General features: G+C 37.7%; 1 protein-coding gene across 4 annotated transcripts; it reads left to right on the forward strand.

Annotated features, from left to right (window-relative positions):
- Positions 1-2,055: 2,055 nt before the first annotated feature.
- Positions 2,056-25,739, forward strand: Vps11 (vacuolar protein sorting 11). 4 transcript variants are annotated; one of them, XM_076186509.1, is made up of 23 exons: positions 2,056-2,111; positions 3,489-3,557; positions 3,827-4,000; positions 4,347-4,575; positions 4,926-5,092; positions 5,224-5,313; positions 6,487-6,614; positions 6,932-7,141; positions 7,885-8,038; positions 8,371-8,517; positions 9,116-9,279; positions 9,906-10,056; positions 10,348-10,555; positions 11,025-11,169; positions 11,340-11,521; positions 13,423-13,624; positions 14,935-15,030; positions 16,334-16,421; positions 19,055-19,205; positions 20,758-20,904; positions 23,038-23,094; positions 23,561-23,784; positions 24,015-25,739. In XM_076186509.1, the coding sequence occupies exons 1-23, from the start codon at positions 2,094-2,096 to the stop codon at positions 24,525-24,527; spliced, it is 3,714 nt and encodes a 1,237-aa protein (XP_076042624.1). In that variant the 5' UTR covers positions 2,056-2,093; the 3' UTR covers positions 24,528-25,739. The 4 variants fall into 4 exon arrangements, with proteins under 4 accessions (XP_076042624.1, XP_076042626.1, XP_076042625.1 ...); XM_076186511.1 differs by having other exon boundaries at positions 11,340-11,512; XM_076186510.1 differs by having other exon boundaries at positions 10,348-10,546.
- The last annotated feature ends 625 nt before the right edge of the window (positions 25,740-26,364 follow it).

Raw genomic sequence — 26,364 nt, forward strand, 5'->3', positions numbered from 1 at the left:
GCATGAGGTCTACGATACTATAGCGTGAGTTCTGCCTCCCGTTAGCACTATAGCGTGAAGTCTACAATTACCATACATTTATTTTAGTGATAAACACACATTTTGTACATATCCTAAGAATGACTTAGATAGATAATTGGATTTCTAATTACATTCATATTAAAGGAAGAAATGTAAAAATAAACATGTTATCATATATTTCCGTACATTTATTCTATCGATATATACACACTTCGTACATCTTCTAAGAATGACACAAATAGGTTAGATTAGGTTAGGTTAGGTCAGGTCACGTGAACAGGTCACGTTTTTTTATGTATTTGGGCAGGACACATGTTTAGTGGACAGGTGCGGGGAGCGACATATGGCGGTAGACCTCACGCCAGGCGCGGATACAAGGGGGGAGCCCAGCCCCCCCACCCTCCAATGCCCCGAGTATGGTACACTCATCTCGAGTTTGATTCCCTTTGGATAAACACTTTTTAGTGCGAATTTATTATTTGAATTATATTTGTGAATTATATATGATTTTACATACAATTACGAGCAAAACAGACTTAGGTTTCTGGACCGATCTCCAAGCCAACAGCATTATTCTTGGGGTTAAAATATCGGCGTGTTTCAAGTATCGGTTATCGCTTATCGGCCCCCCCCCACACACACACACCCAAATAACATTCCTGGATCCGCGCCTGCTTCACGCTAAAGTAGCACCGATTTTTTTCTTCTTCTTCTTCAACTTTTCAGTGTTAATGATTTATCCTGCTTCACTGAAATCTAGACACATTTTCATCATAGAATATCCTTGAGTAATGGGATTTTCCATCATAAAATGTCGTGTACGTTCTAAGTGAATGTCTCTCCAGGAAGAAATATCAAGATGTTATATGCTGATGTTATATTTTCTTGAATTATACCAGTCTTAGTCATAAAACATATAATGCTTGATATACTAAATATTGAAAGACAATATGAAAGTTTTCATCTTTTATACAAGTTAAGACCTGAGCCTTGAAGCTGGGGTCCACTTTGATCAAATCGGTCAAATAGCCTTAAAAAAACAGCCCTGTATAGACTTGAGTCTATGTATATGCCACTGGCTGTTAGAGGAGAGACGTTGTTGCTGGCTGTCTACTCTTCATATGTGACAATATGGTGGAGGATTGAAAATTTGATATAGGAAAGTATGAGACAGAAAAAAACGACGTCATCCAATACAATACCCCTTGCAGTGGATACAGTTTGGTGTAGGTTACATAGACTAATATAGGCGTGGAGTAACAAATAAATATGAAATGCCACAGGACGAGCAACATTCGTTAAAATATAAGCAGCACGACGGTGGAAGGACGCTTACATAAAAGAGGCATGGGGAAGAGGGTGAGAAAAGCAAAGGAGGCAGCACTTAAATACATAGGTCATGTCATGAAGGGCCAGATTCAGTGCAGCAATGTTGCGCCATACTCCGTTCGCTTACTATGCCCTTCCACTAATTCCAAACATGTCTTTCACTCTGTTGAACTTTCACCTCGCCCCTACACCAAACCTCATTTAAAATACTTAGACTACTTTTAATATTTCCTCTTATTCCATATATGTGTGATCCAAACCACAGATCTTCTCTATCAAATTTATCACACGTATTCTCAAAGTCCATGAAACCCAAAAACATAACGTCTTTCATCTATGCCACGGAATAAATATAGTTTTTTCATAGCCTACGAGCTCACTTTCAAAACTATAAAGTCGTATAATAGTGCCGAAATACTGTAACATGTCACCATTTATGCAGAAGGTCTTGATTTCCATTATCTCTGAGAGTGGAAATCCTGCTGTCAGTTAATTTGAACATTGTACAATTATTTACATTCTAGTGGCAAGAGCGTCTACCGTTGTCATGGTAACTAACTCTAAGGGATTAAAAAAGTAAGTATGTCATGTTGTTTTTGTTCTTATTATCGAATTAAATATCTTATTTTATGGAAAAATATATTTGAAACTCGAAAGGAATTAGATTTATAAAAATATTAAAATTTCATCCCTCAATTATTTGACAAGAGATCGTAGTGTAGTGGGTGTAAACATAGGCTGGGATGGCAGCAATATTTCAGGTTAGGCTGTAATAATTGTCTTACAGCGTTCGTAGTGTATACAAAACTTAATAGATATCAGTAAAGAGACTGTGTGTTAATACTTTGAATTTATAAGCAAAGGTTTGACGTCACTTTGCAATAAGATATTTGATATATTTATTGAGTACATTGTAGTCTTGTCATCGCCCCAATTGCTCGCATAGTGGTTGAGAGTTCACATGATTAGTGCTTGTTTCTTTTTTTAAGAGGGTGGGAGTACTGTGGTTTGATAACTAAATAAACTATACTTGTATTATTATCCAATGTGAATAGCTGGTTAACCGTAATTCCAACTTAGAAGTCCATATTTTCCTAATTCGAATATAGTTGAGCCTTCTTAACTAAGACATAAATTTGAACAAGAAATGTAACTAACTAGGCCTCAGAAAAAATAAAAGTAAATCCTACCCTACCACCTCAGTGGTCAGCCCACTGCCATGAATTGACAGATCCACCCCACCACATCCATGATTAACTTGCCATCAAACAGTTAAACATGTATGGAATTGATAATCATAATGCTAATAAGATGAATAGCAGTTACATGTGCAGTATTGCTCCTATCTGTACTTAAATTGTAGTTTTATCTTATTATTTTCCTAGGATTTAGCTATCTGAGTCCTTTTTGTGAAGCTTCAAAATCCAGGGGAAAGTAGAAAGTAGTCATTGTATATCATACAGAAAGTTGAACTGATGATTGAAGTTGCTTTGTTGGTGTTTAAAGCTTGTAAGGAATATATTGTGAAAAATTAAACTTTCAGTTAAAGAGAAGTATCAATCATTTACACATGCTGTGAAGTATGATATAGAAAGATATATCTTTGAAAATAGCAGTCAATCAGTCTGTTGTTCCAGATCTCTCTTGCAAAGGACCCATGGTTCCCAAGATAGCTGGCAACAGTCACCAGATTGGCTCATAAATCTCTAATGGAAGAGATATGTTGTCTAGATAAGACTAGAGCAGGGTAGCATAGGATGAAGTGTTCAGTTTCTTCTGTGTAATAATTACATCTAGGGCAATTTGTATCTAGAGCAAGATGCTAGAACAAATTTCTAACCTAAACATTATAAACTCCAGCAACAACCCCACAAGACAACCTCTCCAACATGATCAACAATCAACATCCCGTGATATGATTATGACAATGTGTTCATCCTTCCTACAAATACAAACAACATGCAAATAGCATGGGGAACCATACAAGATTTTTCACCTGAATACTTCCAAATAAAGATTACAATAGAACTGGAAGAGAAAATACAACCCATGACCAAAGAAAACTTATAAACTATCATAAATCAAACATGATTAACATGTCATAATATCAAGTAAATTTCCTTGTATATCTTTTTCAGTGGAGGAAGTTCAACTTCTTTGACGTGAAAAATAATGTAGATGGTGGAAAGTTGGCTGAGGTAATCAAGGTAAGAAAAAACAAATATTCATCATTATGTATTGACTTTAATGTAAATTTGAAATTAGCCATTTTGTATAAAATTCTAATATTGAAATTCAAGACTGTGAGGGTGACTAGATAAAGATGTTATAAGGAAAATGTAAAGAAAAATATATCAGTTTATATGTAGAAATATCATGAAAATTGTCTTGCAATACTTCCATTCCATTCCATTGTGTCTGAACTAGGTGAAGGAAACATCAGTTGTGATAAATCTCTTTATTCGATTACATCCAGGATGTGAAGGTAACATGCACGTCATCTGGCCGTGGCGTGCTGTGTCTGGGAGACTCATCTGGCAGTGTGCACATAATTACTCGACAGTTTGCTGTCACATCCTTTCAAGCTCATACACAACCCATCAAGGTTCTTGCTGCTTTTGACCACACAAGCACTATCATCACAGTCGCAGTGAGTATCAGGAGAGGCAACAGTATAGGTTCTTTTCTTTTGATCTCTTCTGTACCACATCTGTACACATTCAGTGACCCAGTTATTAGGGCTTTGATTGGAGTACCTCTCCCAGACCATCTTATACCTTGACTTTTTGTATGAGAAGAATGATAAAAAAATTATGTGTTGGAAATAACTTGTCACTGGAATTTTATAAAGATACAAAGCTTATGCAATATTAAGGTGCACACATGCACAAGAATATGTAGATATGTATATGTTTGTCAGTGTGTGTACATGCATACATTAGATGTACAGCTTCTCAAATTTAGATTGCTTCATTGGTCTCATTGATTCTATCCAGGATGGCAGTAGTGGGCCATCAGAAGTTAAGGTTTGGGCACCAGATCGACCTGACCCTCAAGGTGTGCCATTATGCCTCCGCACAATCAGGCCAGATCCAAGCCCAAACCCTCAAGGAGGTGCCAGAAGTGGTGGTGCTAGAATTCCTTCTATAACTGCCTTAGCAGTGCATCCAAATCAGGCTTTGTTAGCCATAGGATTTGCAAATGGAGCAGTAATGCTGTATCGAGGTAAAGTGTCTAATATTCCTTGAGAATGTAACATTTTATTTTGTGATTACAAATTCTCATGATCTGTATACACCCATACTTCAATTTGACAGACAAAAGAAGAGAAACATCAGTCTCATTAATATAATAAATTGAACATATTTACTGTAATATAACATCAGACTTACCAAGAATTGAGTGTTAGTTAAGCAGTAGGGATCTTTGCTCTAAGTGACTTATGGTCCCAACCAGAGACTGATGCTGGATTCTTGGAGGCCTCAGGTCAGGTCTTCTGCAAAATAGACCTGAGGCATCAGATTGATTGACTGATTAGGTAGTAGAGAAAATTCATCATTTTTATTTTGCTGCAGGGGAAGTGGGCCGGGAGCGGGGCAGCAAACACCGTGTTGTCATCACAGCATCCAGTGGAGTAACTTCACTTCATATCCGCCACACATCTCGAGCAGTACACCTATTTGTAACTACACATACCCATGTGTACTGCATCAACTGCAGCACAAGGGATAAGGAAACAACAGTATGCTTACATCATGTTTTTGTTGAAAATAACAATATATTTTAGAAAATTGAAATGAGAACTTTAAAGAGGACAAAGAATTCATTCATATGATGTCATCTCTAATATCAAAATCCTGTTTTGTGTTACAGATAGAGCTAGATAATGTTGGTTGTGCCCCAGGTTGTTCTACTTTGGCTGATGGACGACAGGAGCATCAGTTTCTAGTCGCTCGACCAGACGTAAGTGTTGTTTGATTAGATTGGATTTGCTTAATACAACTATCTTCATTTTAGTTATGTTAAGTCTTAACATGAATGTTTGAAGGGCTGTATATAGTATAGGTGATGATTTTTTATTATTGATTCATTTTTTAACACTGTGATAGGGGAGAAGAATACTACCACCAATTGTTCCCATTTGAGTAGTAAAAGACAACTAAAATGGGATGGGGATATGACTAGGCATCCTGCTCTCTATAGCCCCAAAGGGGACTTTCCTAAAAAATGTAAAGGCATAAGAGGGTTGAGAAGAGTTTTCCAACCAGAACCCTAAGGTTTGAGTCTTTTAATGTGCATGGATGTGGTACAAATTAAAGTAAAAGGGAAGAGATAGGCAGTATGTATGTGTGAAGAAAGATGGATGTGTTGGCATTGAGTGAAATTAAGTTGAATGGGAGGGGCAAGTTTGAGTTTGGGAGTGTAGTTGGGAGGGTGTTAGGAGTGAAGAGAGGACAAAGGAGAGAAGGGGTGGCTATTTATGAGGGGGTGACCTAGGATGAGATGGATGGATGGGGGAAAAGGGGCATTGGGAAAGAGGGGAATGTCTGTTCAGGAAGGATGGGAGAGGACAGAAGATATGGGTGAATGGAAAATGTTTGTGTATAGATAATGCTGTGATGTATGAGGGGGAGTGGGTAGAGGATGGGGAATGAGGGAGTATGTGTGAAAAAGAAATTGATGTAACCCGAAGGGATTTCTCCCCATCTTCTCCTTTTCTGCATGAAGGGATGGAGAGGGTAGGGGTCGCCGATTTAATGAAGTGACCTTGCTGTGGATGTGCTGTGTCTTGTGACACTGCTTCTGACCCAGGGCAGTGGGCAAGATGCAGGGATGACCCATCATCCAGGAGGTGCCAAGATAAGAGGGAGGGAAGGGGTGGATGGGAGTGGAGTATGTTGGGGATGGAATGGGTGGGAGTGGTTTTTATACCTTTGTGTTTTGGCTACCTCCCTTGTAAGGGGGAAAAAGCTTTGGTATATGTATGTATGTATATATATATTTATGTATATATATATATATATATATATATTTATGTATATATATATATATATATATATATATACATATATATATATATATATAATTATCTTTATGGGACTTTTCTAAAAATGTCATCTTATGGTTCAATTATAGGCAATCTACAGCTACACTACAGACAGTAGAGGATCTTGTTATGTGTTTGAAGGAGACAAGAGTCAAGTGGAGTGTTTCAGGGGATATCTAATTGTGGCCACTTGTGAAAAAGGACCTACTGCTAACAGGTAAACATGTTCTCATGTTTCTTTGATTATATGATGAATTAGACAAGAGTATGCTCACCCTGTTCACCTTTGCTTTGATGATGCCTCCCTCATCTGTCTCAGCTGAACAGTGATCAGATATGAGCCAGACCAAAATTAATATACTTGTTTTGTCTATATTTAATTTTTCACGATAATAGTGCAGACTGAGCTCAATTGTTTGTTTGACTTTCTGATTATTTGTGAATTCTATTTTTATATCATGGTGTATTAATTGATAATAGATATGAAAGAACTTTCTTATTAGAATACCTACATGTCCACAATTGTTTTTACAGGTTTACAGATACAAGTATAACAGTATATGACTTGACTAATAAACTTATAGCGCTTAGCACGAGAGTCAAAACCTTGGCAGGTATTGTCAGTGAATGGGGAGGACTCTATGTTGTTACCCAGGATCCAGTTATACTGTACTTCTCTGAAAAGGACTTACAAAGCAAATTTGAACTCCTTTTCAAAAAGAATCAATTTGACATAGCAATCAGGTAAGCTTTTACTATATTATTATTATTATTTTAAATATTTTTTTTTTCTCTTAATGAAAAGTAGATAAATACATGCACAGATACATAGATGTACGGCATGATTGAAAGGTTAGACAGCTTAGGATTGCATAATGTCTCCTTGGTTGTCCATCATGTTTGTGGTGTGGTGAGGGAGGTGTATAAGAGTGTATATAAAGGTTTGTTGTCATTGAGTGAGAGTGGAGGGAAGTGGGAGGTAAGCCAGTCGTTGTTTGCAGATGACACTGCACTTGTAGCTGAGTTGGAGGATAGACTGAACCAGTTAGTGGCAGAGTTTGGGAGGATTTAAGAGGAAAAAGCTGGAAGCAGATTTGGGCAATTTGCATTCAAGGTACTGTCCAGCACTAGACAATACCAACAGAGAATAGGCCTGAACATAAAATCACTGCCTCAGATGCTGCCAAGTCTCAGAGGACACTGAATACCTTAGCTTACACTCCTCCACACTAACTGTTCCAAGACACCACAATATATTTTCTAGCTGAGTTGAGGAAAGAATTATTGGAAGCATTTCATTAAAATCTTGTGTAATTACCATATCAAAACTTATTGTACAGGAAGAATAGGACACACATGAGAAAGTGCTGAATACGCAGGTTCTGGCCCTTCTTACTGTTACGCGTGATATAGCTTGAATATTAGTAAGAGTTAACAACAGCAAAATTGTAGATTGTATAATATAACCATTACTCTTTTCACAACAGCCTTGCAAAAACACAGTGCTGTGACCAGGAAGAAGTTGTTGAAATTTTGCGGCAGTATGGTGACTGGCTTTATAGTAAGGGTGACCATGCAGCAGCAATGGATCAGTATATAAAGACAATTCCCCATCTTGAACCATCTTACATCATCAAAAAGGTAACAGAGGAGATCCATTTATTACACCAATTTGTAGACAGTACGCAACTAGTATTTCTGACAATCATGCATTTCAGGTATTTGATATACCAGATTCATAAGAATTATTTCAAACTCTGATGTAGGCAAACAATCCATGGGTGTGGTTTGTAGGAGCATCCCAAAATTGCCCCTAGAATTGTTGACTGCATATTACCATGCAATCAATACTCTGTCTTTTTTCATATGGACTCAGTCACCTGCAGGCCTATAAGTAGATGTATATTAAGTATTTTCTCATAATGTATAACATACAGATTGTTATTTTTAAGCACCTTTCAATGCAATTTCAGTTCCTGGACACACAGCGGATTCATAACTTGACAACGTACTTGCAAGCACTCCATAAATCTGGTACTGCTACAGAAGACCACACCGGCCTTCTTCTTAACTGTTATACACGGCTTAGGGATACTGAGCAGCTGGATGCTTTTATAATGGTGAGTCGAAAAGAAGAATCGTACATTGAAGCGTTACAAACACGTTTTAATTATACCTTTGAGCAAAATGTTTTCTGTTAGTTCTCAGTGTTAGGAGAGGCACAGTTGTTCTTCTATTGGTACCATGTAACCTAGTACTACCAGTCACATAGGTTGTTGCCAACTGAACCAGACTTCTCACTGGTTTTCCTGAGAAAGTCACAAAGTCATGGAAACAAATTAAAAAAAAAAAATAAAATAATAGATGCATCAATTCTTGGAATAGGTTAGAGGACAATGTAGCCCAAGTTGAAATGATGAGTGAATTCAAGACTAGATATGATAATTGTAGAAAAAGACACAGGACCATGTTTGTAACTTCTTTCTTGTATATTACCAATAGGTAAATACACATTTGTATACTGTTGAACTCTCAAAATCAGAACGTAATTGGGAGGAAGGAGATCTGTCTAGAGTTTGAGAGGATATTAGTTTCCTCCTTTACTCCATTGTCATAATCCTCTGACATAATTAACAACAACAAAAATCAAGAGCCTGTAGAGCATAGCCTTGTCAAAAAATAGTTGTACAAAATTACTGACCTAATGTCAATTTTCAGAGCAAAAATGGAGGAGTAGATTTTGACGTAGAGTTAGGAGTTCGGGTATGTCGTGGTGCCGGTTACTTTGACCACGCCCTTGCTGTTGCTGCTAGGCATGGTTTACACACGCACTACCTTTCCATCCTTCTTGAGGACAAGCAGGACTATCAAGCTGCCCTTAGGTAAGTAAGATTTTTTTCTTCCTGTTTGTATTTCTTCCCATCTTCTTTTGCTTCTTCCCCCCTTTCCTATTTCATTTTCTTGTTCATTTTTGTGTCACTTCTTTGGCTAATACTTGCCAATTACATGTGAATCATGTGTCTCCTGCAAAAGAGATCATGGGCAATAGATTGATAGATTGACATTTTATGTCCAACCTACTCTATTTTAATATACTCACACACTTTTCTTCTCCTTTTCTGCATGAGGGGACGGAGAGGGGGGTAGCCGAATTTATAAAGCAGCCTTGCTGTGGATGTGCTGTGTCTTGCGATACTGCTTCTGACCCAGGGCAATGGACAGAATGCAGGGATGATCCATCATCCAGGAGGTGCCAAGATAGGCAGGAGGGAGGAGGGTGGAGGGGAGTGGAATGTATAGGAAATGGAATGGGTGGGAGTGGTTTCTATGCCTTTTTCTTTTTGGCTACCCCCCATGTAGGGGGAAAAAGCCTTTGGTATATGTTTGTATGTACACCCTTTCCCCAAAAAATCAGGTTATTTTGGGGATTATTGTAGCCAATATATATATATATATATATATATACAGATATATGTGTGTGTGTAATTTTATCTTTGATATCCCACAGATATATATCTACATTGGAGTTTGAACAAGCCAAAGACAATGTTTTACGATATGGGAATGTGCTACTTCTTCATGCCCCAGATGAAACCACAGAATTATTGATTAAGCTTTGCACGGACTACAAGCCTTTGAATACTCCAGTTATCAAAGAGGTAGAGATTGCTAATGTAGAGTTTTGGGGTGTTTTTTTATCAACTCTATGTTATGATGAATTCATGGTGGTAACCCAGTTTTGACTGTTGGGCCCACCTGTGGAAGTGCTATGTTTTGTTGCCTTGTATTTGACTGGAGCAATATTGCAGGTGGACATGCATCACCCTTCATTCATAATGTTCTAAGATAAGAGAGACAGTAATTTAATTATTCATTTACCTGGAAAAAAAGACCTTTTGGTTAATGTTTGTACATATTTTGAAGTTATTTCTGTCTTTCCCAACTACCAGGGTTCACTGGATACTTACTTAACACCAGATGAGCCTGTATATGGTGATCCAGAAGAATTTGAATACTTGTTGGTTGGCCATAGTGATCAAGCCATCACCTTCCTGGAGCATCTGACCACTATCCCAGGTCGTCTCTCTGCACGTCTTCACACCACTCTCCTCGCTGAGTATTTGCATCAGTATACCCTCGGCCCTGAAGGTATATACAGTATGTATTTACATATGGGCGGAAGTGATTTCTATGCCTTTTTCTTTTTGGCTACCCCCCCGTGTAAGGGGGAAAAAGCCTTTGGTATATGTATGTGCAGTACATAATTATATGGGTCTAGTTGTAATTCAGAAGTGCTTTGCATTGCTCCATTCATTAAAAATGAATTATGAAGCAGATGAGAGCTATGTCATTCCTTCTTCTGTTTACAATCTCCTGTCTTATATCTTATGTACTCTCACTTTTCAGCTTAAGAGACATTCCACATGCATACAAAGCCCCTTCACCCCATTCATCTCATTCTTAATCTTCATCTCAAGCTCACTCTGTCCATTTCTGCTTTCCACACTCTCTGCTCATCATTCCTCATTCATTCTGTCCTTTCATTGTGTAATTAATAGTTTCATAGATTTTGTAAATGTATATGTTGTAACTGATTTCACTAATCATATTTATCTTGATTACTCAGGGCATGAACAGGAGTCACTGGGCAAGAAGATATTAGATTTATTGCGCAATACTGCATCAGGCTACAATACTGACCATGCACTTTTGCTGTGTGATAAGCACCAGTTTCATAAGGGCAAGCTGTTGCTCTGGGAGCAAGCGGGCATGTAAGTTCGAGATATTAGTTTCTGTATCATACCTCCTTTTTGTCTGATTTGTCTATACTATTAAGCACCAAGTTTATATTTACATGCTCTATATTTCCTCATGAATTATACCTTCAGTCATCAAATAGTTACTTGTGTTATTGATTATATTTATTTGTGACCTGAAACAGGTATGAAGAGCTCCTAAGCTGGCATGCAGAGAGGGGTGATATCAACAGTGTTGTTGAGATTTGCAATCGTCACAACCACCACCAGCCCAAACTGTGGAGCAAAGCACTCCACCACTTAACTGATCCAGCCTTGCCCAGTCCACCCAACCCAAGTTTGCTTTCTTCAGTCCTTAGTAAGATTGGTGGGTTGTCCAGGTGCTTTTTGCTTTAAGCTGTTAACAGTAAGGTATATAGGTATATAACTTACGAGATAACTAAATCCAAAAATTATTAAAGTGATTGTTTATAAAGAACTTTTTGAAATATTGGGCATTTCATACATATTACAGCTTAAATGCATTTTTTTCCTTTCTTTCTTTCTAAAGGGTATTATTGGTATATATCTTTTTATTTCTCTGTTTAGTTCTTGTTGGTTTCCCAGAACGTAATACTGCTGTTATGCATTGATTATTTATACATATATATGTGCAATACTTGACAAAAGTTTGGGCTGGGTGACCCAGAATGAAATAAACTTATGTCCAAATAAGAATGTTGTTGGGGGTGTTTGAATTTTGCCATAAGTTTGGGTGGGCTATGTGGTGTTGCATTATCCTTTAGCTTCTCATTACAAGCAACTAAGTGACACTCAGTGCTTGCTTAGCTGTGGTAGTGACTGTTTGTGCGAGTGCTTGCTCTTAACACTTTCATTATTTCTCCTGGGTTTTTCATGAACTTTAGCTTTACTATGGGTAAGGTGAAGCTGGCGTTAAACCTTTTGCCAGTGGTCTGTTGCAGAAGATTATTACTCATACTCTTGATTTAACCACTTCAGTACAACTCAAATTTTTATACGCAGCATGAGCTGCCATATGTAATTTCCATCACACTACTTGCATTATAAAATATAAAGTCACTGCTGTACTACTCATTCTCTTTTACTCTGAGTAATAATAAACACAAAACATGATCAAACCAGTTCACAGAATCCGGAGGTAACTCATGTACAACTACAAAAAAAAATATATAATCAAAACGCTGATGCCATTCTCGTGTACCCTCTTGTACCTACATAGGCATCATCGTACCGAAGTGGTTAAAGGTAGCAAGGAAGCAAACTAAAAAAGATTGCTGATTTACTTAAAGTTAATGAATGTGTTGTAAAGTGCTAGACAGCAAGGTATCACAAGGGAAGGTATGTTGCCATATCAATTCAGAAAAACCTGTCTGTCAGACCTCATAAGACTTCTAGGTATGCTGACAAGACTATGAAGAGAGGCCTAGAGAAGTTTCCTCATATTTCAGCCCATGAATTTAAGGAAAGCAACAGTGGTAAGTTTAGTGAAAAGCCTAAGAGGTGGCTAGTTGCTGTCAGCAAGATAGAGAGATGTAGTCCAGCAAAACTTACGGCAACATTCAAACACCCCCAAAAACATAATTCTGTTTACAACAGTTTGTTCCACCCTGTGTCTCCACCCCAAGCTTTTGCTCAATATTCTACATACATGTATGTGTATGTGTGTGTGTGTGTGTGTATATATATATATATATATATATATGTATATATATATATGTTTATTTGTTTGTTTATATATTTCTGGTTGAAATACACAGCATCCTCAGAATTGATGATCTTTTTGATGACTTTAAATGGATAATGGAATAATGAGATGAAGTTAAGTTATTGAGGTCTCATGTATAGAGAGAAGAACCCCACTATTTCTTTCCTGTCTGTGCTCTTTAGATATTTTGCCCCTTTCTTCAACACAAAATAAACTTTCAAAGTTGTATGTTGAGTTTATTGACAACGTAAACAATGGTACTTGATACTCATTTGTTTTCACATGCATCTTGGCTTCAGTTTTACACGTCACAACTTGAATTCTCCTACTTGCACTCATACCAAAAATATGAAAACTCTTTATGGTGGGGACCTCCTATGACAGTTCTTCTCTGTACTTAAACCAGCCTTGAAGGTTCCCACTAATTTTTTTCCCCAAGAGCACTCTTGTTGTCATCAGTGTGTGTGTGTGTGTGTGCATGTCTTGTGAAATCTCTCATAATAGAATATAGAATGTTTGGTTATTTTATTATTGTTCCACAGAACAAGGAAATCTACTTCCTCCTTTAGAAGTTGTAGACCGTCTTGCCTCATCACCCCACATAACTCTTGGGCAGGTGAGGGAGTACTTGGTGGGTGTTCTGTCTGCTCATTCAGTCACACTTAATGAGGAGAATGAGCGCACTGCCCAGTATGCTAAGGAAACAGAGGAAATGAGGGAAACCATTTCCAACATTCGTAGCAGGTCAGTATTCATGTTATTTACATGAGTGTTGGAGCATAAATTGTTCCCTCTAAAGTATTATGGTTCTTATGGTTCTGTAAAGTTCTCTGAAGTAATTGTTTCAGCAAGATGGTCTTTCAGTCCATTGCCCTAGTTCTTTCTTGTAGGACTTGTGGCCTAAAAGAAAATGGCCATATTCACCAATTTAACCCATAATTTACTCAGTGAAAAGATTTTGCAGAACTATCAAGAGTATAAGACAGTGTAGTATAATGTATTCACTTAATTGCAATATACAGTACTGTATACCATAAAACATTGCTTAATGAGCACCTCACATAATGAGCAAAATTAAAAACAAATGTTTTTTACTTGCTTAACGAGCAACATTTTATGATTCATATGCCTGACAAGGAAGCTCACTAGCTGAGCGGGTTAGGACGTCATTACTTGCAGTGAAGTTCAAGGTTTGGGTGGTTCGAATCCTGCCACTGGCAAAGTTGAACCAAGAGCATAGTTCATTAAATTCCACGTTACAAAGCCCTCTGTGAGGGGCACCGTCCTAGCCTCCCAATAGGGGTGTGTGTGACCGACACGAAGGCTCCTTCCTACCTCACTAGCCAAGAGTTACAAGGAGCATCTCCTTGTTATCTGTGGCTAGCTCGTTCTTGTCTGCTTCCGGGCCAGTATTACCACTGCTTGAAATTTTCTACTAGGTTTTGGATTTTTTATTTCGACCTTGGAGTCTTGATTTTTTTTTTTTTTTTTTTTTCTTTCTTTCATTTTAATATATAGTTTTTAAGGTATCAAATGTTTTCCCAATTATGTAAACATAGCCAAGTACGGGTATCAGGAACTATTTGTAAACCAAACAATGGACAACACTCAAATGTTCTCAATGTCTTCTGTGTGATGGTGACATCAAGAACATTTGATGTTTACTGTCAGGATGATTTCGTGTTTGTTCTACTTCAGTGCAGGGTAGTGACATGAACATAGGTGTGCTCATGTAATTCTTGTTTGTCAAGAGGGTGATTTCTCTTCAGCAAGATAAGCCTGTGATACTTTCTAAATATAATTTCATTTGCTTACTCAGAAAGATAGCCAAAATATAGAATGATCTGAATTATTTAACTAGAGATAGAATATTATATTCATGTACCTTTTTTGGTCCAATATCCTCTCTCTGATTATAAAATGTAACTATAGAATATAAGAATGGCTTTAGCAGGATTTATTAGAAAACCTGAAAATAGAGTATTTCTTGTAACCTTATTTTGTCTTTTTTTCTGCATTGTAAATTATTGTACATGTGTATTTTCCATTTTTAGTGCAACACAGTTCACAGGAACAAAATGCAACATATGTAATAATGAGCTGGAACTTCCTTCTGTCCATTTTCTTTGCCGACACTCCTTCCACCATCAGTAAGTGTTGAATAATATTCTTGTTTTATCATGAGACGGATTATATCTGATATACATGTATATATTTGTTGCAAAATATATAATAGAATTATATGGTAATGTTAGTATATACATAAGATTTTCAGAGACTAGTAAATGGTTATCGGAATTGGTTGTAGGAAGTAATGTATTTTAAGAAAGTTTGGACATTAGTACTGCTGCTAATTAATTTTATTGGTCCTCAGCCCAAAAATGGAAAGCTTTGAATTGAATTCTACTTTAAGATGTATTAGTTTATTTTTAAACTGAACAAAAATAAGTTCTTGTCTTGTAGAGCAGTTATTCCTAAACTTTTCAAGTTGCACAGCCCCATCCAGACTAGGGATAAGTCCACACATCCCAAAACTCTCACCAATGATTCTACATTAATTGTTGAAACATTCTCCAGTTCACTCTCTCACTTACTGTATCATATAACTTTAATAAATATTGTCAGTCAATCCATTGCACCAGATATCTCTTACAGTAAACCCAAAGTTCATTGGTAACTGGCAACAACCACCAGATTAGCTCATAAGTCATTCGAGGAAGGAATATTGTATAAAATTGGTAGTTGCTGACAAGTCTATCAAAATAAACAGTATTTGAAGATGGAGCCTTTATTAGAACGATGTTTCACTTGTTATAGCTTTATCGAGTACATGATTGTACTTGATGAAAATGTAACAAATGAAACGCTATACTGTTAAAGGCTCCGTCTTCACACGGTATTTATTTTAAAGGAATATTTTTGTTGTCTGTGTATGGCGAGGGTGGCTAGACCTATTCTGTGTTGGTATTGTTTTAGTGATGGATGATGACTTAAATGAAGTCATACATATACCAAAGGATTTGTTCCCCCCTTATAAGGGAGGTAGCTAGATATGATTACTTAAATATTATGTTAATGTTTTCAGGATGAAAGATGGGAATTATGAGATCATTATCAGGTGGAAGGGATATTGAAAGTGGAGAACAAGAAAAAGGGAGGGAAGTAGAGAAGTGTTTAGGGTAAACTAATTAGATAAGAAGGATAAAGGGGAAGAAAATGCCAGGAGAAGCTAAGAGAAATGTGGAGGGTAGCATGGAAGAGGAATAAACGGGAATAGAAGGAAAACATTATTTGTTCCCTGTAATTCCAGCTTGAATTGTAATGTCAATAACATTTCTTATCGTGTGTGATGTTCCTCATAAAAGGAGAAAGCTGAAAGCAGTGAGAACTAGAACAAGTGAATCTAAATAATATTTTGTCTGAAATCATTGATATGATATAATTTCTCCTCAGCTGCTTTGAAAGCTATAGTGAAAATGATGCAGAATGTCCAATATGCTCACCAGAGAATAAAAAGATGTTGGAAATCATCAAAGCTCAGGTAAGGGGTCTGATAAGTTTGTTGAGTAGCATACTGTTTTTCAATTTAGTGGTTGAGTTCATCAACATTCCAGGGATCCAGGTCTTGCCCTAAAATGTAAAAATGATTGTTGCCTTGACTTTAACTGACTGGAAACCTGCAACCCCATAGTGGCTGACAGTAGTTGTTAGCCTCTCCCATTGATCTCTAAAAATGAAAGTTGGACAGTAATTTGTGGTGGGTAAATGTCTGACTTTTTTTTTATGTCACCAGCTAACAGTATCAGGAGAAGGGGAGCAATTGTTGATTTTCAGCTCTCCTTACATGAAAAGGTGTAGGAAATATAGTGCTGTACCTCCAGATGGAGGTATTTACTTAGTTTTATAATACGGGAAGGGAGCTATGCTCATGGTGACCTGTCTTTGTATCTCAGCATCAAGTTTTTTCTTAAAATCTTGAATAGTGTTTGCACACACTGTTTCTTTATCTTTATTGATGGTTACTGTCAGGCTATTTCTTCAATACAAGTTGAATTCATGCACATAGCATCAGTCTGGTATACAATGATTCAATGATGCATCACAATATGTGCATTATAAGATATAAAGTTACAGCTCTATTACTTTTTCTCTTCCACCCTGAATGTTGATAACCACAGAAAAAACAACCAAGCCTGTTCACAGAATACGGGGTATACTCAGCTACAACTGCAAAATAAATATAATCAGTATACCCACTCATACCTCATGACACTGATGTCAGTGGAATGGGTGGGAGTGGATATATGCTTTTTGACTTGGCTACCTCATGTATACATACATACATATACCAATGCTTTTTCTCCCTTACAAGGGAGGTAGCCAAAAAGGAAAAGGCATAAAATCATTCCCACCCATTCCATCCCTAAATACACTCCACACCCCTCCACCCTCCCTCATATCTTAGCACCTCCTGGATGACAGGTCATCCCTGCACCTTGTCCACTGCCCTGGGTCAGAAGCAGTGTCGCAAGACACAGCACATCCACAGCAAGGCCGCTTCATTGAATCGGCAACCCCCTCTCTCAGTCCCCCCATGCATAAAAGGAGAAGATGGGGAGAAATCCCCTTGGGCTGCATCAAATTTTGCTCACACATACTACCTTACGTGTAGCATCACAACATCATCCATATACAACCATTCTCCACTCAACCCTGTCTTCTGTCCTCTCCCGTCCTTCCTCAACAGACATTCCCCTCTTCCCCAAAGCCCCCTTCACCCCATCCATCCACCTCATCCTAGGACGTCCCCTCATGTTCACTCCCTCCACATCTGCCTTCCAAACCTCTTTTACTAGTCTTTCTTCACTCATTCTTTCCATGTGTCCAAACCATCCTAATACTCTTTAATCAACCCTATCTCCCAACTCCCTTTCCACCCCTGTTCTCCTCACCTCCTCATTTCTCTTTCTATCTAGCCTAGTAACCCCTATCATACTTCTCAGAAACCTCATCTCAAACACGTTCAAGCTCCTTCTCTCTTCCTCTCTTATGTTCCATGTTTCTGCCCCATACAGTGCTGTTGGCACAATCACTCCTTCATATAATCTCCTCTTAGCATTCATTCCCAAATGTCTATTTCTCATTACACTCTTCAATCCACCAAGGCATTTACTTGCTTCTGTCAATCTACATTCTACCTCCACCTTCACTCCACCTTTTCCTGCCACATTTGCACCCAAGTATCTAAAACTATCCACTTCCTCCAGTCGCTTTCCCTTTATGCTCACGTCCAGTCTACTGCCACTTTCACCCCTTGTTCATCTCATCACCTTACTTTTACCCACATTTATCTTTAGCTTTCTTCTATCACATACTCTCCCAAACTCTGTCACCAACTTCCTCAATCCCTCCTCCGATCCTGCCACAAATGCAATGTCGTCTGCAAACAACAGCTGGCTCACCTCCCAATTTTCTCCATTTTCTTTAACCATCTCCAATCCCTGACCCACTACCCTTGCATTTACCTCTCGCACTACCCCATCCATGTATAAGTTGAACAGCCAGGGCGACATAACGCATCCTTGACGAAGTCCCACCTTTACCTCGAACCACTCACTCTCTCCATTTCTAATCCTGACACAAGCTCTACTACTCCCATTAAAACTCTTGACAGCTCCTAGAAGCACTTATAAAAGGGAAAAAGCCCTTGATATATACATACATACATATACCAAGACTTTTTCCCCCTCACATGGGAGGTAGCCAAAAAGAAAAAGGCATAAAATCATTCCCACCTATTCCATCTCTAAATACACTCCACTCCCCTCCACCCTCCCTCTTATCTTATCACCTCCTGGATGACGGGTCATCCCTACACCTTGTCCACTGCCCTGGGTCAGAGGCAGTGTTGCAAGGCACAGCACATCCACAGCAAGGCCGCTTCATTAAATTGGCGACCCCCCCTCTCCGTCCCCCCCTGCATAAAAGGAGAAGACGGGGACTTGGTCTATAGATAGATAGATATATGGAAATTGTAATATTTTAGTAAATTCATAATATAAATCATTGTGATGCTAGTCATTGTAATGATGACATAGAGAAAACTTCAAGTAATGATAATAGTGCCTGATAGAGTTAACAACTACTTCATTTTGGGTGTAATATGCTTTCCAGGAAACTCATCGTGGTCAGCACGACCAGTTCCATGAACAACTTGATCGCAGTTCTGATTCTTTCTCCGTCATTGCTGACTACCTGGGGCGTGGTGTATTTACGCATCTCCACACACTGGAAGCACTGTTCCCATCGCTTAACACTACTCGAGGTGATATGTTGTACTGGCCAGGTTATGTCTTAATTTATGTAGTTGTCTTTCTTATAATGTTGTTCAGTAGGAGCAAACCTCCCCATGGCTTGAAAATGCATCTTTATCATTAGTGTTCTTGACTTAGATATTGTGAATTACTTCCTGTTATTTGTGCTAAATTGATTGCCAAGCATATAGCTGTTATGTTGACATCTTTATTCTTCCTTGTCATTGTAGTTTTACCTCATGCATTTTGTGATATTAGCTTTTTCTCTGTATGAGCCATGCTCTGTTATATCATTAGAAATTTTGTTTTATTAAAGTACAAGAGTTATTCCGACATTGCAGTTTGCTTTTTTACTAAGTTTACTACAAACTTTAGTGAATTCATGTAATAAGGTGGGGATTATTGGCTTGTAAGCTTATTTAATGAGTTGATGTATTTTTTTAAATTGGGATAGAAATTCTCTTCTAAAAAGGTATTATTGGTATTAAAAGAATATTGATACCTGAATGCAAATGCACCCGCAATTGTCACTCCAACAATGTTTATTTATTTATTTATTTATTTTTTTTTTATTTTTTTTTTTTTTCACTGAAGACAGTCTAATAATTCTAATATTAGGTGGAAAGGAAGAACGTCATGTTTGAGATTAAGTATTTGAAAAAATATGGTAGATGTAAGGATGGATAGTGAGGCAGAGAGCAGAGTTGGAGAAAGAGCTGTCAGATAGGGTAAATCAAAGAGAACTGAGTTGGTTTGGGTATATGAAAGAATGAGTGAGGATTAACTAAAAAAAAATGTGGAAAATGAGTGGAACTTAGAAAGACCAAGAATGAGGTGAAGAGGTATTTGACTCAAGAGAAATGTCTGTCAAGCATGGAAGAGAAAGTGTAAAAGATATGAGTGAATGAAGAGTGGTTTTAAATGGATAAAGAAATGACATTACCTAAGTGTATGTTTTTGTTAGCTGCATAACTTTTTCTTATTCGGATGAGGGGAAGGGGGTTGCTGTACAATGAAGCAGTGGGAGTTAACCAGCTCCTGCTGTTGGATCTTTCAGTGGAAGCGCCATGTCTCACTGCTTTTTCATAGAACTGATTAATGCAATTGGAAACAAAGATGACCCATCATCCATGACGTGCTAAGATAGGAGTGGCAACGTTTCTCTATGCTTTGACTCAAACACCCATTTATAAGAGAGAAAAGGCCTTGTGGTATATATTTCTATAATATAGACTTAGTTTTAACATAATTTGAACAGGGTTGGTATTAGTTATAATTATGCTACTCAAAACACTAAATGAAGACATGCATTTGTAATTCAACATCCAAGTCCAGTGACCATTTTATGAAGAGTTTTTCTATCGGTTCATTCCTTTATCTTTGTGATAAGGAAATTTGGTACATACACTTATTCAGAGATAAGCAGAGGGGGGGCTTAGAAAAGGAGTTACAGTTTGATCCCCACCATATAGCTTCTCTGTTTTAGTTGGTTCTCCTTATTGTATATCTAATGTTTTTGCTTTGTTTAGCTTTTGTTTTCAATGTTTATTTCAAATATGCCAGACTCGGAAACTTTGAGCAGAATGAAGGCAACACAGGCAGAACAAGTAAGCTCACTTGATCGCACCGACCCTAACAAAACAGGAGTCGGAGCTGAAGCACGAATGAGGCTGGCTGAACATGTACCATTTGGGAAGGAAGGCGTTGTAGGTGAGACTATGGAAAATGAAAATCAGAGAAAAGCAGGAGTTTTATTTTATTATTTTGCAGGTTGGAGATACATACATATATACATATATATATATATATATATGTATATATATATATATATATATATATATATATATATATATATATTTTTTTTTTTTTTTTTTTTTTTTTTTTTTTTTTTTCTATTCATTTCTCTTTAGCAGGTAAGGCTAAGATAAAATTAAGGAAGCTTTCATGAAGTTACTTTTATTCTTTATTGTGGGAATTCATGCATATTTTCTGAATTTATACATGAAAGTAAAGAAGCTTGCTATTTGGAAGGCATATTGTTGTTTTCTTCTATATTTCTAACCAGAACCAACATTGAGAGAGTTTGCACATGGTAGTTCTCCGAGATGGATGTTGGAGAGAATCGTGTCACTGATGCTCATTTTCCAATCCCATCAAAACCCTCACCTCTATGTATTAGCTTCGAATATCTTTCATTTGCTTTTTCACCTAAGGAGTGCTGATAATGGGTGACTATTGTCCTCACTCCTCCTCCCACATGGCTCGATAGTGCATTGGTACCATTCGCAGCCGCTGATTCAGCAATCTGAGTTCAGCTTTCGCCCAGGGCTAAAATAATTTTAGCATCACTGCACTGTGAGCTGGCACTCCAACTCTGGTGGGCAAGGAGTTGGATGTGCATGTGTATGTAAGGTCAAAGCATTACATATATTGTTGGTCCATATATGAGCTATGAGGTCTCATCTGGGAAGGTAATAGCTGTTGATCATGAGTCTGAGATGTGATCTAAGACCACTCTACCCCTCCTCCTCCTCCTCTTAGGTGGAACCAGCATGTGCTGCATTTGATGGAAGTGTTGTAGTTTATGGTTGTTGAGCATGTGGGGCAAGTATAAGGGCCTGGGTTGGTTTCTTATCACCAGCTAATGGGTAGAAAAATGGGTGGGCAGATGCCAGGATATTGATCTCATTAACCACTTCAGTATGACTCAAATTTTCACGTGCAGCATTGGCTGCCATATGTAATTTGCATCACACCACTCACATTATATAAAATCACTGCTGTACTACTCGTTCTCTTTTACTCTGAGAAATAATAAACAGAAAATATGATCAAACAAGTTCACAGAATCCGGGGTTAACTCATGCACAACTACAAATAAAATATATAATCGAGACAACGACACCGCCATCCTTGTGTGTCCACTCATGCCTCATGACAGCTACGTAGGCGTCATCGTACTGAAGTGGTTAAATTAAAAAGCAGGAATAGGTTAATAAAGTTTTTAAATTGAATATTGATTAGTCAGTAAGAGCTTCAGTACACAATAAATTGATGTTCAGTTAATGTGAGTATATTTTCAACTATTATACATTGATATTCATATATTTGAAATGATTGTTCAGTTGTTTTAATTTTAGGTTTAGATTTTATAATTAGATATTCAATTACTTTCTGTTTGAATTCAGCTATTTTGAATTAACATTTACATTTATTAAAGTATAGTTCCGTTATTTTAATTTCAACTTCAGATTTTTTAATTTGAGAGCAAAAAGGTTTAGCATTTGAAGCTAACCTGAAAATCTCGAGATGTAGAATGATGAATTATTTCCCTCTTCTTAAATGTAGACCAATTTTAACAAAGTATTAGTTTTGATTTTATCCTATTATACCAGAAATATTATTTTGATATAGAGGTTTCATCCCTTTGTTATGTAAACCCTTTGAGTGTTATAGATGCTTAATGTTTCTCTCCTTTTAAAAACATAGGAGCCTATATTTTATGTAAATCATGTGAGACTTATCTTCTGCAGGCTATGTTGTATCTTGTTCATGAAAATCTATGCCCGTTTTGACCAAATCCATTATATTTTTGTAAGATGAGGGTATTTTCCTTTAGTTTTCCATTTGTGAAACATGTTTCCCATAAAACTGGATTGAATATCAAGTATGTTAATTTAAAGGATTTAACTTAAAAAGGGGAAAGGGCCTTTGAATTCTTTGGGTCTTTGACATATGTAGTACTGATTATATATATACATATACCAAAGGCTTTTTTCCCCCTTATAAGGGAGGTAGCCAAAAGTAAAGGCATGAAAAGTACTGATTACGATTTTCTTATAGTTCCAGAGTCCGAAGGTCGACTTCGTGCTTTGGAAAAGCGAAATCCAGGACCAGTAGGTAGGCATGAATGGAGTTTCAAGTCACTGGCTGGTATAGGTTATGGGTATGGTGTAATAAGCACTTTTATGAGACCAAATTACATTAGTGTGGGTTGGCAATAGTTCTGTTCATTCCTTGTGTTGCAGAGTCAATTTAAATGTTTCACAGCATAATGTGGAATAGCATAGCCCCTTGGAAATCATACCCTGGTAATGAAATTATTTAATTTCATTATCTCCATTATTGTAGATACGTTATTGGATGTTCACTGGCCAAGCGGGTTAAGGTGTTGCTACTTGTGGCTGAGGTCAAGATGATGGCCATTTGAACCCTTGCCACCAGCGAGTTGAACCAAGGGCATGGTTCATTAAATTCCATGCTCCTGAGTCCTCTGTAAGGGGCACCATCCTAGCCTCTTGATGGGGGAGTTTTGTGATGTTATACCAAATCACCGTCAATCATCTCCATTATTTCCTGTTTACAGGTGTCGGAGGTGAAGGCAGACTTCGCTTTAATGAGCGCCGAAACCAAGGCCCGCTGCCAGCTACGAGCGAATCTCAGCTACATAGTGACATAAAGAGCTCCGTCCTTCACACTACGTCAGAGGGAAGGATGCGAGGTGATATTTCCTCCAACATACTCAACACGACGTCAGAAAGCCGAATAAGAGCCGACGGGCAAAGCAGGGTGATGTCACCTTCATCCGAGGTAATGCCGACATTATTATACTATATTATTCTTCTGTTGGATAGTGACTGCAAAATGATATGCAGTCAGTACTTTAGAGATTTTAGGAACATATGTGGGCCTGATATTGAGAAAAGTGAAGAGGAGAGAGGAACTTTGAATTAAATTAAATTGGTTATGTGGACAGTTTTAGGAAGAATATGAATGTGGTGGCGGCATATGTAAAGAATTTCTTGTTTTCACTCTTACAGGCACGACTGCGTGCATCCATACCACCCAGTTCTGGTACGCATACACCAGAAAGTCGAATGCGAGGAGCAGAATCCCAAAGAAGCTCCGTAAGTCCGACCCAGTCAACACAAGGCTCAACTGGTTCTAATAAAGGTTCTTTACATGACCACATTATTGAATCCCCATCGGGGCATGTGCCCTCCAAGGCCAATGGTGGGCAGCAGACCATGGAAAGTATCTCTGCATCGCTAAGCAACATGCAAGTTACTCAGCCGAGCAAGACAAACAATATTGATAATCCATTTGAGAAAAGTATTGGGGCTGATGGAACTAACCCATTTGGAGATGATTTTGAAACAGAAGAGAGCATTGATAATCCATTTGAGGAATCTGTAGTGGATTCAAAAAATCCCTTTGCAGAGGAATCTGAAAGTAATCCATTTAATGAAGATGAAAGTAATCCATTCAAAGAGGATATGAGTAAAGGTTCAGATGATTATGACTCCAAATTAAATCCATTTGGGGAGTCCTAGGATGCCTTAATTGGCATAATTCACATTCTCTATGTCTGTGTTTATGAAATGTAATTTTCTTCTTGCTTGTAAATGAGATTCTTTTGTCATATTCACAAATATTCATAAGATTAAAAATTGTCTTTGGAAATATAGGAACTAATATACAGAACTTTTCAGTAATCCAGTTGTCCTGATTACCAAAACTTTTATCAGTTTCTATTTAAACTTTCTCTACACATTTTAACTGCGGCAAGAAGTTGGATATTCATCAAAGGAGCTTTACTTTGGATACTGATGATAAGGAAAATTTGAAGTGTGGAACCTTCATTTAGGACAGTATTCTTCAGGAACTTTTGTGAATATTAATCGTGGTTCACATGGTACTGCAAGTCTCACTTGATAACAGATCCCAGTCTTTACAAAAATAAGAATATTTGATTTGAAAAGAGCAACTTTCCTGAAAGACTGGGACATAATATTAAATTCTCTGAGAAAGCTATTTTGAAATGAATCTTATACACAAATGTGATAGGTATTTTGATGCACCATTGTGGTGGTTTATTGGTTGTCTCATGCTGTACTGTATAAAGTTATCCCATGTGTATCCTGACAGCTGAAAAAGATGTTCATTTTGTGTAAAATACTGTATATTATTGACAAAGATATTAGTGCCCAAAATATTGTATATGTTGGATATGGTGAATAACAATAATTCAAGTTTCACTGACTGGAAACCTGCAGCCACTGTGTCCTTGGGTCCTCTCATAGATCTCTCCAAGAAGAAACTTTAGACCAGTATCAGTCTTGTGTAAGTTTAGGATTGTTTATGTGACTGGCATATAGGAATAGGAAGAGGAGATAACTACCCAGTTGATTGCTCTCTTTACATGAAAAGGTGGAGGAAATTCGAAGTTGGGAGAGATCATAGACTTGGTTCAGAGACAGAGTTAACCCTTTGAGGCTGCATCTGCATATGGTGGGGGGTATAGATGGATATTAAAGATGGGTAACAGGGAGATGATTCCCTCTGATGTTCTTCCTACAGGATCACCATTTGCAGGTGCCTGTCATGGGTCCCTGGTTATGGTGGACCCATTGCTATATATTATTGTTTATAAAAGACATTTTTGTTTATGTATTATATTTTATGCAAGGCCACAATTTATGTATATCTTATATGTTATAGAAAGTGGCTTCTATTGATCTAAAACAATAAATTATCAGAATTAATGATGTTTGAGTTTATCCTACTAATTAAGTGCCTCCATTGATGTAAAGTGGAGGGCTAGGCTCCCTCCCAGGAGGATGGCAAACTGCTACTTTATCACTAAGATCAACTCCTACCAGGGAAGTGAGTGCTAAATGTGAGAGAGAGACTTACTGATGCTATACTGAGTCACCATTAATTTTCATTCATCTAGCAAGGAAAAAAGGAATGGGTGATGGACGGAAATGGAATGGGTGGGAGTGGCCATTTGCATTTTGACTTGGCCAAAGTCTCCTTCCTCTTTATAAGGGAGGTAGCCAGCCAAGGCATGCAACCACCCTCAGCCAATTCACTCCCATCCATCACCCATTTATTTCCTTTTCATCTTAGCTCCTCTTGGTTGAAGGGTCATTCCTGTCTCCCAACCACTGCCTGGATCAGAAGCAATGTAGCAAGGCACAGCACATCTACAGCAGGGCAAGCCACTTCATTTATATGGTGACTCTTTCTCCTCATCCCCTCATGTGAAATACTTTTGAATCACAATGGCAAAAGCCGACAAGACTGTGAGAATAAACACCTTGTGAGATCGAAACCTTTATTAGTACTACGTTTCGCTTGTTACAGCTTTTTCAAGTACTTGAAAAA

The sequence above is a fragment of the Oratosquilla oratoria genome, chromosome 6, assembly GCF_046742065.1.
Source record: "Oratosquilla oratoria isolate Oo_2021 chromosome 6, ASM4674206v1, whole genome shotgun sequence".
Lineage (NCBI taxonomy): Eukaryota > Metazoa > Arthropoda > Malacostraca > Stomatopoda > Squillidae > Oratosquilla > Oratosquilla oratoria.

Coding starts and splice junctions, on each gene's coding strand:
- Vps11 (XM_076186509.1), top strand. Junction 11,170..11,339: donor CTCTGGGAGCAAGCGGGCAT/GTAAGTTCGAGA, acceptor GACCTGAAACAG/GTATGAAGAGCTCCTAAGCT. Junction 15,031..16,333: donor CGACACTCCTTCCACCATCA/GTAAGTGTTGAA, acceptor ATTTCTCCTCAG/CTGCTTTGAAAGCTATAGTG.